Source organism: Lissotriton vulgaris, chromosome 2_1, assembly GCF_964263255.1.
Source record: "Lissotriton vulgaris chromosome 2_1, aLisVul1.2, whole genome shotgun sequence".
In the NCBI taxonomy this organism is placed as follows: Eukaryota; Metazoa; Chordata; class Amphibia; order Caudata; family Salamandridae; genus Lissotriton; species Lissotriton vulgaris.
The window spans coordinates 1,527,147,441-1,527,161,637 of NC_141687.1; the positions used below are offsets into that span (position 1 = coordinate 1,527,147,441).

The 14,197-nt window shown below is 41.4% G+C and overlaps 1 protein-coding gene across 1 annotated transcript in view; it reads left to right on the forward strand.

Annotated features, from left to right (window-relative positions):
• The window catches only part of HTR3B (5-hydroxytryptamine receptor 3B), a 110,215-nt gene extending 98,255 nt beyond the window's left edge, over positions 1-11,960 (forward strand). The window contains exons 5-9 of the mRNA XM_086954840.1: positions 2,839-3,008; positions 3,223-3,374; positions 7,257-7,467; positions 8,678-8,878; positions 11,606-11,960. Of these exons, the coding sequence (XP_086810966.1) occupies positions 2,839-3,008; positions 3,223-3,374; positions 7,257-7,467; positions 8,678-8,878; positions 11,606-11,892 (1,021 nt within the window). The 3' untranslated portion in view covers positions 11,893-11,960. The remainder of the gene's footprint in view (positions 1-2,838; positions 3,009-3,222; positions 3,375-7,256; positions 7,468-8,677; positions 8,879-11,605) is intronic.
• The last annotated feature ends 2,237 nt before the right edge of the window (positions 11,961-14,197 follow it).

Consider the following 14,197-nt stretch of genomic DNA (forward strand, 5'->3'; position numbering starts at 1 on the left):
ATGTACCATTGCAGGCACATTTGCACTCAGTGTACATATGCAGCACACATACTGTCCAGTACTGTCACATCCATGTATTGTGCCACCCCAGGCACACATACACTGGGAATACAAAATTACTATCTAAAGACTGGTCATTACTGTATACTTTTTGTATTGTGTTATGGAGTGCTATTTGCAAACACACACACTGCCAGCACATACACTCATCATGTGCTCGCTGCACAACACTTCACCCTTCATGTGTGATACTTCTTGCAAGTACACATGCATCCAGCACAAGTTTTCATTGCACACGCACTGCACTACATCTCTCATGCAATATATTCCTAGCAGGCACAGATATGCTCAGTACATGCACCGACCATGTTGTACTGCACAGCACAGCTCTATTGCTGTACTGTACCCTTCCCAGACACACACACAACCAGCAAAGAGTCATCACTCTACATCCAACTGATGTAGGCCAAGGATGAGTTAAGCACAGACCTAACCCTAACATAGCACTCACACTCTCTTATACCCCCTTACACTCATTGTTATTCATTTTTACTTGCTCACCTGCATGCGCTCTTAATATACTCATGCATACTTACTGACACTCAGGCCCAGGTTTACTGATGATTTGTGATGGAAACCCGATGCAAAATGTTTGGGTGTGATTTACTTTTCAACGCAAATCCTGATTTGCATTTGATAATATCCCAAAGTTACATAACATTTAGTTATACACTGCCTTGTGGTATTTTGCCTCAAGTGGGCCTTTCATCGGTGGTGCATGGGAATTCTAATGGAACCACCCATGGGTTTTGACCCAAATCCCTATCTAGAAACATTGATGGACATGAGATTGTGCCAAAGACTTATGACTCCTTGAGGCGGGCATATTGAGGAGAAATGTTTCATTTCTTCTTATTTTTCCAACATTGCATGTGTGCTGCATTTTTCAGTGCACATAAAATGTGATAAAAGTCTTAAAGCGTAGTTTGTATACTGGAAGGTGCCCCGTTCAGTACTAAAAACCTATGCTTCATAGAACGCACACACCCTTTCACTATGGCATAAGAATGTGTGCATTGGCTGTGACGTCCAACGGTACACCGACATGCAGGGAGAGAAACAATGCACCTTGTTTTAGGAGAAATGATGTATTTTTCTATCTCCCTTGATTGGAAGGCAGCGCAGTATCTTTTGTGCAGTGTTGCCTTGCATCAAAGAATTGTAAATTTGGGCCTCACTCTCACACAATCTCACATACTACTTGTCACTGACACCTACTCTGTGACTCATATACAAATGTTTTCACATACAGACACATATGCACACTCTTTTCTCACCCACACACATCTCACCTGCATGCATGCTTACAACATACAATTTAGATCATTTTTACTCACCAGTTCCAGATAAGTGTGCTCCATTTCTTATTACACTAATAGTGAATAATAGAATATTTTTGACTATTAGTATAAAGAAAATCATGCTGAAAATGAGGCATTCAAGGAGCACCTGTGTTCTTGGCACCGATTTTGCCAACACTAAGGCCAGGGGCTGGAAAGGCAATGCCAATGGTCTCAAGGAGCAAGCCAGGGGTCGCTGCCACAACTCTTGACGACCCCTAAAGGACATCCATTTACATAAGTCAGTTTGCAAACTCCTACTCTGGTCACAAATATACTGATCACAAATTGTGACTAGTTTTCTAAACCAGCGTATCAGTACATCTGGCCCAGATTGTCTAATAGTTTCCTCACTTAGGGGCATATCAGCAACAACCGGCGATAATTATCACTAAGCGCACTTAGCGCTAGGATAATTATCGCCGGCTATCGCTTGTTTTTCTCACGGAGATAGCACGCTATCAGCGACGCTTATCTCCAAAGCGAAAAAAACAACCGAGTTAGCTGCCAAATGTGCAATTATCGCTAGGATTCCAGCGATAATCTTACATTGTTTGCGCTACGTTGCTGATAGAGAAGGGCATACTTGCCCATGAAATCCACCTTCCATTGGATATCATGGCTAAGTCAAGCTAAAAGCAGGTATAAGGAAAGTAGCGCTAACCGCTGTTAGCTCTACTTTTCTTATCGTTATGCTTGTTAGCGTGCCCATTGATAATTGGAGAAATGTCGCTTAACGACATTCCTCCAGTTATTTGGGGAAGGAACGCCCACTTTGCATCTCTTTAGAGATGCAAAGGGAGGCGTAGGGAAAAAGGGTGCTAACATGCGATTATGCATGTTAGTACCCTCTTGGTGATAGGGGGAAAATATTATCTCATCATTTCTGGCTTTTAACCCGTTCCGTGCTCCCGTCAGCCGTTGGCCGACGGAAGCACTACCTCGCGGGTGCTTCGTCGGCCAACGGCCGACAGAGCCACGCCCACTCAATAGAATGCCGGCACCGCGGCGGAAAAACCGCTGCGGTTAAGGCGTTAAAGCCAAAAAGCGGAGATAAGGCCCTTGATGATATGTCCCTTAGACTGTTAGTTTAAACTATGGGTAATGAGTCTCACAAGACTGCAAAGCTGCCCTTCCTTGTATATTACATGAAAATGTTAAGGCACATGGTCAAGCTACTTTTTCTAAAAAATTATTTTAATACATTTCTCAGGTTAATGATGGACAACCGCACATGTATTATGATGAACAGATATTTGGCTCAATTGTATGACATGATTGATTAATTTGCTGTAGAAAAGTATCACGGGGAGTGAAGTAAAGTATATATTGTGTGTATTTCTGCTTAGTAACACACTGGCTGATGAGAAAAGTTAACATCTTTTGAACGCCCATACTTGCAGGTTTCGTTAACACGTCTTAATTTGCTTTCATGTAGGGTGGAGGAGGGAAGATCACAAAGTCTGCCCTACGTCTATGTTAACTCTTCTGGAATCATCTGGAACAAAAAGCCCATGCAGGTGATATCCGCCTGCAACTTGGAAATGTACGCCTTCCCTTTTGACATTCAGAACTGCTCTTTGACCTTCAGCAGCTGGTTGCACACAGGTATGGCGTATTTCATCTTGGAAGAATAGGTGGCGGAAATGCAGGCGGAGCAATATTGTGGGGCAGATTTACAAGACTCTTGCGCCACTTTTGCATCACTTTTCCCATGTTAAAAGTGACGCTAAAGTGGCGCAAGGGGCTTGTAAATCTGCCCCTTAGTTCAATATTCCTGAATAATTGAACCATTGAATCAAGATTGAGTTTATCCTTTCAGTGAAAGATCTGAATCTTGCCATCAGGAGGATCTATGAGAAAAAGGACCAAAAACTGTTTATGAACGACGGCGAATGGGAGCTACTCGACGTTCCCTCACGTTACAAAATTGTGTCCGAGCCGGGTGGAGATTTCGCCCAGGTCCAATTCAATGTAAGTGAAAAATCTTTATCAATGTACTGACGAATCCCCCATGAAGGTCATTTCTGGCTTAAGCCTGATAATGGTAAAATAGCTCTGTAATATGGTCCTTTCTTATTTCAAAAATTAATTTTCAGCCAGAAATGCTGAATCGGGTTGAGTAAATAGGTTTTGCTAGTAATTCTTCATTCCACATGGCCACGTTTTCCTGTGAGGGTATGCAAGATTAGAAGATTAAAACATCGATATACTTACTTTTCTCTATGCACACATTTCTTCTTGAATACCAATATATACCTATGATAATTTGTAAGGTTTATGTTTTTGAGGTAACTTAGTTTACATTTGACTTACTTCTCTGTTTTATTTTTGTACTGTATAATTTGCTATTTTCAGCTAAATTTCGATAAATATTTGGACCAGGGAATGTTTTCTGTGCCAAAGTGCATTTTATGCAATATGTGGCTGAAATTCATGTTTAGGTATCTTGCATTTTTAGCTCCTATAAGTAAAAGCCTCTTGCACTGTTTATTGAATTTTATATTCAAAATAAAACTGACCATGATCTGCCATAAGAAATGCAGCCAAATATTTCATTTACTATATGTAATTAAATAGGACATAGCTAATAAACCTATAGTTCCATGGCAGACGTCCTTATTGTCACATACAAAATAAAATCTCTTTCTTGAATACTATTTTCTCAATCCTGTGCCTGCCCTTGAGGTACTGGTGCTGAAGCTATTAAATATCCAAATCGGTGTTGTTTTGTCTTTTACACTAAATAGAATGTCAAATAACTAAAATGCCAACTCTTACAACCTTTGGGTGACATTTCGTGAATTTAAAAGGGCGTATAAAATATCAAAATCTAGCAGGTATATTTACGTCAGGTAGAAAATATGATCCATAAAATGAGTACAATAAAACTGGGTAATTGCACCACCAATATTTTCATGGGGATTATTGTCTTGATTATTACTAATATTATCATTGTATTGCATATTGGTGTGCCTTTTCTATATTCAGACAAACAAGAATATAATATATAACTTCTAGGTATATGCAACCTCCCTAAATTTCGCGGCTTATTAACAAGCCCCTTGCCCCACTGGTGCATCACTTTTTGTGATGCACTGCTGGCGCAACCTCCTGCCCCATATTTACAAGGACACGTAAAGCCACCCTGACTGGCTTTTTCTGTCCTTGTAAGTATGGCCCCTTCCCATGCAACGCTTTGCGTGAAAGGGTCTTGAAATGGGTGTTGCTGTGGGTGTTCCCGTGCAACACCCATGTATTCTACCACATATCCAGATTTACAAGAATTCGTAAATCTGGAAGTGCGTCAGAATGCTACACCACCAGAAGGGTGGCATAGTGAGGTGCATCGAGGAGAAAGTTTTAGATTTCTCCTAATTTTTTAGGTCTTGTCTAGGCAGCGCTTGAGCTGTCTCTTCCAGACACACTATATTCAGGATATGGGCATAAAGCTCCACTCACTTTCCAACCATCTTTTTAATTGGCTCCTGTCCCTGTCATTTGGAAATAGTTGCTTTTTATTTGTTAAATAGGCTTAGTAGTCTCTCTTTAGTACTGCCTTGTCTCTTCTTGTAACTTCCCATGAGAACACCCTCTGTTACATATGTTGCAACTCCCTCAGTTTTAATTACAGCATCAGAGCAATCTTTTCTTAAAGGGCTTTAGCCAGGACACAGACTTGGTCTCTTGGCAGTGGTTACTTCACTCACTAGCACGTCTCACATTTATGTGAGACCTTCTATTCATTTTCCTTTATCAGCTCCACACAGAATACAACCTAATCTGGAATTAATATAATAATTATTTTGTCACATTTCAAATGTATTAATTGTATCTATGGGCATAGCTATTTGAATGTACTTGTGGTACTGTCTTGCATGCAATGCATTATGGGTAGGTTGGATTTACCATATCTTTTGCAGGGTGAGTAGCATATGTGACCAAAAGCGGACCTGGGACCTCTTTGGGCCACATAGGGTACTGCACCCTCCAACATGGGTAGGTAAAAAAAAATGGCATATGTAATGCCAATAAATCCAACTCCAACAAATGCGAGACCGATTGCATTTCCAATGCAATACGTCTCTCATTTGTTAAAGTTAGAGCTGTTGGCATTGAAAATGACAATGATTTTTACTTCTGCTTTTTTATACAATTGGCAATAGTGCTATGCAAATATAATAACTCCACTGCAAATAAAAAAGCAAGAGTAAAAAACATTGGGGCATATTATCAAGGGGGTTTATCTCTGCTTTTTTGGCTTTAAAAGCCAAGAAAGCGGAGATAAAATTATCTCCCTATTACCTAGCTGTCGCTAACACCAGTTAGCGACAGCTAGTAGGAGATAGCGACCATCTTGGGCCCCACTTTGCATGTCATTGATATTTATCACTAATGACATGCAAAGTGGGCGTGCCAAGATGTTAGCGACTGAAAACAGTCGCTAACATCGCTATCTCCTATTACCAACTTTTGGAGATATTCGCGCTAAGCGCGAATATCTCCAAAAGCTAACACCTGCCCTGAGCAGTTCTTAGCCATGTTATCCAATGGGAGGTGGATAACATGGCTAAGAGCATTAGCTCGGTAATGCATGAATATCGCTGACTTTTCAGCGATATTCATGCATTGCGGCGATTTTTATCGCATTTGCGACAAACCTTGGTAATACCAAGGTTTATTTGCGGTAAACATCGCCGCAGCTCAGCGGTAAATATTTGTCTCTAACCAAGCAATAGCGATAATTATCGCTATTGCTTGGTAATATGCCCCATTGTTATTTTCAACACCAACAGCTCTAACTTTAACAAATGTGAGACTGATTGCATTGCAAATGCTTGTCCCTCTTTCTAGGGGTGCTGCATTCTTCAGCACACATAGGAAGAGGAAATTACCTCTTTTTATTTATTTTGTTATTGTTTTTGTGCCTTGAGGCACCCCTTCCTAAACAGAAACAATCTCCCCTCAATGCAGGCAGCTGTACACCATGCTGCATGGGTGAATGTGTGGTGTACATTGTGTGCAAGCGCAGGGGAACCCACAGGGATTAGTTTTCAATGTGCCGCAGCTCGGCCCTTTCTTGTAAATATACCCCCTCATTTTTTACAGGTTGGTTGTCCCCATGGTATACTCTAGCAGTTATCTTCCTTTCGGAAAAATTCATAACGCAAGCATTTCTTCTGTTTCTTGTTGTGATTAGGCCAAGGTGAAATTTAAATAATGGCAGCATAATTTGCTTGATTTCAGTGACTTTACATTACACTTTTTACTCAAAATTCCCGAAATTACACCCTTACGCCATGTCGCATAGTTACGTTCCATTCACTGTAACATTTTACCACGAGTGCAGGGGAAACATGCAAACAGCCAGAACTTGTGCAGCTGTTGCTCCTGCTACTTGTATTTCTTCCACTATTTTTTACTGCAAAATGGGTCCTCGTTTTACAAATTGACTAGAGGCTGCTTTTTGTAGTAAAATTTTGCACAAAATGATAGGTTTGCATTTTACTTAACCAAGCGTAATTTTGCCTAATTTTCAGACAACTGCGTAAAAGCAAATTACGCACATGTTTCACAACTCTAGTTGTGACCTGTAAGAGTCCCCACTGGTGCATTAGAGCTGAGTTTGTTCAACCATTAAATACAAAATAAAATAAGTTGCGTTTTCCGAATAACAAAGAAACACACAGCTCTCTAAAAATTACTACATCACAATGTAAAAAAAATTGACGGGATGTACAGTTTAGTGGGCTGGTCAGTCAGCCACTACTGCATAAGAATATTCTATGCGCTAGATAATTTCACCTGTTCCAGTGTCTGATCAGGAGTTGATGCCAATTGTCTTGCATATTCCAGATTGTGATCCGAAGGCGCCCCATGCTGTACATCGTAAGCCTGCTGATACCCAGTGTCTTCCTCATGCTTGCTGACTTGATGAGCTTTTACCTACCTGCAAACAGTGGGACCAGGATCATGTTCAAAACCAACATCCTGGTCGGCTATACTGTCTTCAGAGTGAACATTACGGACGAGCTCCCAGTAACTGCTATGAAAACCCCATTGATAGGTACGAACACCTCCTGTGCAGAAATCAGTGCTTAATTAATTTATGTGTTAAACCCCCCAGACCTGGAAATTCCATGTGGGGTTATGACCGGTAAGTCAAGTTCCACACTGTAATTCTTCATTCAATGGGATTCAGCTCATAAGGGGAGAGGAGTTGGCCTAACGGCTAGGGTCGACCTCGAATCTGGGAAACTGGGTTCGAGTCTCGGCAATGACGCTGAACATGCTGTGATTCTGAGCAAATCACTTAATCTCCCCATGCGTAACAAAAAAATGAATGTGTCCTCATGTAACGCAACTGGTGCAATGTAAAGCACTCTGATACCCGATTCTGGTCAAGTTTGTGCTATATAAAACTCTGTAAAAAAAAAAGTGATTGCATTGAACTGGTATGGTGTTACTACACAGTAACATACATTTTGGGTGCAGATTTACCACCCCTACAGTACCTTGCAACTCGTAATCAATTCTTTAGTGGGGTACTAAATGTTATCATCATTGTTTAGCAATCAGTTACTGAAGAACTCCTAAACAGGATATCACCATATCAACTCGAAGAGTTTGGTCCTCAAAACAAAAAATGGAGCAACACACATTTATGTTTTACATCAATTATATTTGACTAAATTAAACACAGTTTTCACCCAATTCAATATAATGGGTCAACCAGAAGGTTTGATAAACCATCCTCCTCCCATTTAACTTCTCCACCCCAGGAGTAGGACACAAATGCAGAGCATTAGTACACTATCTACATTCTTCTTTTTCCTGAAAGTTTCATGCCTCACGTGAACATTTGCCAAACATGAGAACTACTCTCACGAATGTGCCATTTGAGAATCACCTCAAGGACTTCCATTTCACAGAAAGGGTCTTCTGGCACTCTAAAAATTGAGTATTTCTGTGGATTTGATGTAAATCTAGTCATTTGCTACCAGAATTAAATTGACTGACATTCACCTATACATTTAGAACACATATATTCTAAGATCATACGGCTAAATTCTGATATAGCTTAAATCTTGATGGAGAATTGATTCCCCACTATGGGATTTTGTAGTGTGGCACTTGTTTACTCTCTATCATCCCACGATCAATGATATTTCTTTGTCATATTGCTATCCTAACATCTTGCAAACAGCTAGGCATTGAGGCTGAATAGATCCAGCTCAGGGCATCCATTGTTAAGGTGTACTTTTGTTGTATCCTAGGAGTGTTCTTCGCAGTGTGTATGGCTCTCTTGGTTTTAAGTCTGGCTAAATCAATCCTGATTGTTAAGTTCTTCAGTGCTGATGAGGAAGAGAGCAAGGATTTACTCCTGACATCTTGTCGACATCCGGCAAACGGAGAATTAGACATTGGTGATCGAGAGAGTGATATGAAAACACTGAACTCGAGGACTGAATCTCTAGGTAAGCTTTGAACACCTTTTGTTGATTTCTTGAATTTGTACAAATTTTTACCCTGCCCTTTAGATTGCATTATTTAAAAAATCTCCCCACACAGATTATTTCACCATTTCTTATTGTATGTTTTATGCAACCATTTGATTAACCAATTCTCTGCAGGTAAAGTACAAATCGAAGAGCTATATCTAGAGATCAATAATCTTATTTTGATATACTCCCACCTCAAACACCACTATGAGAGAAGGAGAAACATATAAGTACTTAGGAACAACTGAGGAAACAGTAGCCCCAGCCAGTTGGGATATAATTGTAAAATGGGCGTAGTGGCAGCAGGGATTGGAATTGTTAACTGACCACACACTTGATTTTAAGCGAAACTGTTGTAGAATTTCTTTCAGCATTAAAAATCTAGATTAAAAATGCCAAAATCCACATCAGACCAAGCGTGACCAAAGTTGTTTGAGGAAGATCAGATACATGTCAGATTATTGGGATAGTCTTGTTAAGAAACGTTGATACACAAATAAACCAAATGGAACTAATGTACAAAGCTGTTATCCTGAAAATCTGGCAGTGGGTCAGCCTGTCTGAGCCCAAGTTGGACACCACTGCATTAGATTATGAACCCCAAAACAAATCATACAACCACTTTAAAAAGGATGTGGTGGGTAACCAAGAGAGCAAAAGGTAGACAGATGGGTAGATAGACAGTGATAGATGGACAGAAAGAGAGGCTGTGACTGTGATGAATGGAGATAGCTAGATAGATAGATAGATAGATAGATAGATAGATAGATAGATAGATAGATAGATAGATAGATAGATAGATAGATAGATAGATAGATAGATAGATAGATAGATAGATAGATAGATAGATCGGCCTGCTTTAGGTTTCTTTGCCTAATTTCATACAACCTACTTTTTACTTAATTCTTGTGTGAAGCACTCCTCTAACAGTAGTTGGCTACACATGCTCTTGTCATAGCTGATTATTTTCATGGTGGAGCGAGCATGCATTGTCTAATTAATTAAAACATTAATTAGTTGCTTCCAGTGCACGCTGGCGTTTCCCCAGATTCTTTGGGAAAGAGGCTTGCATAGATATGTGTGTAAATGGAATATGAGCTTCCCAGTGCTGCAAATGAGACAAAATGTGCTTTGGAATCCCAAAGATTCGGGGTCAGGGGTGGCATGGTGTCATGAGGAGATCAGTCATGAGGTTCAAAGTCTGAGAGTCAACTTTAACAAATATATGTTAAAAACTGTGTCCACGAGAATGGGGCAACAAGGACAATTGTGTTAGTAAATCTGGTCTCACTTAATTGGCCACAAACAGACTGCCTTTTAAAATATCTCACGAGTTAGGGCACCAGCTGCAGAACTCATTGCGATTTCCCTTGGCATAATAACTGTAAAATGACTCTAGTGGTTAATGCACTTGCAGTAGAAATCTGTGTGTGGTGTACTCACAGGTTTCACTCATCAAAAAAAGGCATAGAGGGCTAATGTGTCTGCTACACAACACACTGTGTACATGCAGGCCACAGACTTTAATTTCATGTAGACAATTCAATGGGTTTGCTCCTTTTAAAGCATACATCATTATGTTACCTGCATTATAGCGTAGTGAGATATGGACAGGTATCACAGAGATGCATGCAAATTGCAATCCATAAGTGTAGCACCTTACAGTGTTGTTCTCAATATGTTGTTATCCTGAGGCTACTAAAAATGATCCCTTAGGGTACAAATAAAGGGACATATTTACGAGGGCCTTGTGTCAGGCTTGCACCATGGTGGGACATGCACGACACAAAGCTCCATGTCAAATTTATGAAGCCACATAAAGCCAATTTGTGTGTCTTTGAGTGGCTTCATAAATATGATTAATGCAATGCAGCGCAAACCGCTACGTTGCATTACTCTGTGCAAGGAAGGCGTACCACGTGTGTTGGGGTGGGTGTTCCAACGCAAATCCCCTGTTTTTTAACACAATCCCAGATTTACCAAACCTGGGAATTCGTCAAAAATATACACCTCCCCAGCAGAGGCATAACGAGGAGAAATATCTTTATTTCTCCTTGTTAATTTCTCTTTCTATGTTGGCTGCATTCTGCAACACACATCGAAAGAGGAACAAGCCTCTCAAAATTGTTTTGCGCAGAAAGGTGCCCCTTCTTCCACAAAAACAATCCTCCTTACAACATAGGCACCTTGCATCCCGGTGCAAGGGTGCCCGCATTGGCGCTGAGCTGCCAAAACGGCACCAGCGCAAGGAAAAAAGACAGGACTGCGCTGTAATGGATAAATATGGCACATTCCTGGCCTTTCCCTGTGATGCAGGGCAGCGCCACAGGGTGACTTGCTGCGCTGTCCGGCGCCACAATATTAATAAATATGGCCTCAAGTTCTTCTAATGGTTGACCTGGCGCATAGGGGCTGTTACATTCTTAGTGCACCTGCTTTGACAAAATACACCAATATCTCTTACAATAGGTTAGTGTGGTAACACCTACTAAAGACAACCCCATACTATCTAAAAGCTCCCAGGTTTGGATCCCATCAACCACAAATACCCCTTCCGTCTGAGGTGAATAAATACCTTTATGTTTAGTAACAGTAACTCATATTGTTTACACAGTACTGATGTTATTGGCATTCAAAATGGGAGTCAATTTAGTCAAGTCACAAAGTAGTACATGTATTCAAAGCAATTATTTCCCTTTGCAGACATGCCATTCATTGGCGAAATGGAGGAGTGTGCCGCACAGAAGAATGAACTTGGGAACGCCGATTCAGAAACTAGAGGCTTGATAAAAGAAATACTGGGAGACGTGATGTGTATTAGCGCCTCTCTCTTTAAGGCGGAGGAGAGCAGCCTTCACGTTCAGTGGCTCGTGCTCTGTAACAGACTGGATACACTTCTGTTCCGCGCATACCTTTTTATTTTCCTTTCCTATGCAGCTACTCTGGGCTCCCTGTGGGCAGTTTGGCATTCCCAAAATGGCTTCCAGTAGTAACATCACAGGATATTTCAGTGCGCAGTTCTTTATCTACCAAGTAGGGGAGCTAGCAGGGACCTCAGCTTCCTTTAACCTTAAAATAAATACCCCCAAACCTTTTTAGGTATCGCCTACGCAGCGCACATGCGCTGCTTAGGAAAACCTTTAGCCATAGCTCTGCTTTTTTTAGAAGCACACACTCGTGCTTGTGGTGGCATCCACCTTGCGGGTGCGAGCAGCGGCGCTTGCTAATTGGCTGTTGCTCAGTCCCGCAAGGCAGATGGTGCCACAAGCACGAGTGTGCTTGAAAACAGCGGCTGCTTATTAGCGCAATCATTTTAACTTTCACGGCCGCGCGGCTGCGTCACTTTCACGGCTACGCGGCCAATGCTTGTTACTAGTAGTAGCCATTCATGCCTTTCAGCCGCACTGGAGAAAAACTTTTATTGCATATAACATGTAATGCTATCCGTTTTGGAATACCACTTCATTGTAAAATTAATGCTGTTTAACCCATCTGTGTTTTCTATTTATATTTACTTATGGGTTAATGCATTTTGCATTTGCCAAAAGCTGGCAAACCGTTCTCTAAAAACTGATCTGACACAGTTTGTTTTGGCGTCAGTCAACACTGATATTCCATTATGACCCCGAGGTCTGTTTTGATTTGTCATGGCCGCCATGAGTTAGCTAGGCATACGCCGCATGACCGCAGCCCTGGCAGCCCTCTGCATTTATTCAAACTCGGATTCCGGCTCCTTGACATATGTGACACTTGCAACCCCTGCCGGCCAGTGCACGTGAGGGCGTGCGCGAAAAGGCTTGCACTAAATACAATACGCCAAAATGTAGTCTTGTCAGAGAAGGAGTTTCTTTTCAAAAGCATTTCTTTTTGGATACATGTTTATATTTCTTTCACTTTTCCTTCTCAACAATTGCTTGGATCCGTGCCAGTCACTGGCACATCATTATATTTCCCTTACTTGCATGGCGTGCCAAGGGTACCAGGCAAGCAAAAACAAGCCTTGGCGTAGCCAATAGGTCACGCCTTTGGGACCTTATAAGAGTTTAGTTATCCAGCACAATATCCTCGGTGCAACAACATCAGTTGCTGCATGGCTAAACACTTATGAGGTCCCAAAGGCGAGACCTATTGGCTATGCCAATGCTTGTTCAAGACTGTGTTTACATTTAATAATATGGTTCCTAGTGGAATACAGCCCTGCTCCCCCCCCTTTCACCCTTATATAAATATATTACCCTAAATATAAAGATATCAAACATATTTTAACCTGGACAGGCAGTGCCACTTTCTGTGCTGATGCAAATATTTTTAGAGCCAAATGTATTGCTGTTTGGGAGCTTCACCTCTCTAGCAACAAAGCCTTTCACGGCTAAGTAAAGCGCCTGCATATGTTTGCCTGTGAGACTCCTTGATACTGGCTCCTTCCACATTTGGAAAGCGCCTGCATGTGTCTGCCTGTGAGACTCCTTGATGCTGGCTCCTTCAACATTTGGAACAGGTGGGATCAAACAGCATCTGATATTCAAAAACTTTTTCAAGCAGTCAGAGGGTGTGTGGCTAACTTTAGCGAAGTTACTTAGGGAGTAGCAGTGATACTTTGAATACAACTAATAAAAGAGGTTAAAGTACCTTTTAATATCCTGAAAACTGAAGAATTAATACAAAGACTATCAGATTGTAAATGGCCCAAAACCTTTCCGTTGTATTTCTTTCACAAGTAAATGTCAGCGGGGTATATTTACAAGAAAGTGGCGGAGTGCGGTTTGGCTCCAAAATTGCTAACTCCGCACTCAGTCACTTTGGGAACAATAATATGGCACTTCCCTCTGTTTCTCCCTGTCTTGGCCCTAAATTCATCTCCCTAACGCCAACGCAGGCACCCTTGCAACATGGTGCAATGGTGCCTGCGTTGAGGGAATGATTGTTTATGTCCAGGAAGGTGCCCCCTTCCTGCGCATAAACAATCCAGAATGCTGATTTGCAACTCCTATATGTGCTGCATTGGTCAGCACACATAGAAGTTGCAAATCGTCATTTTTTAAATTATTGTTTATGTGCAGGAAGGCACACCTTCCTGAACATAAACAATAATTCATGGCAATTTGCTGTTTCTATGCAGCATATACACAATGAAGAGACGGAGCACAGCATTAGCCTTGTTTGTGTAATGCCGCGCTAAGCCACTTCAGAAACGCAGGGCTGCACCGTATTTACAAGAATACTGTGCAGCCCTGTGTTTCACCCTGTGCTGGCGCTAATTGCTGCTGCCTTGCGTCAACGCAGGCACTCTTGCAC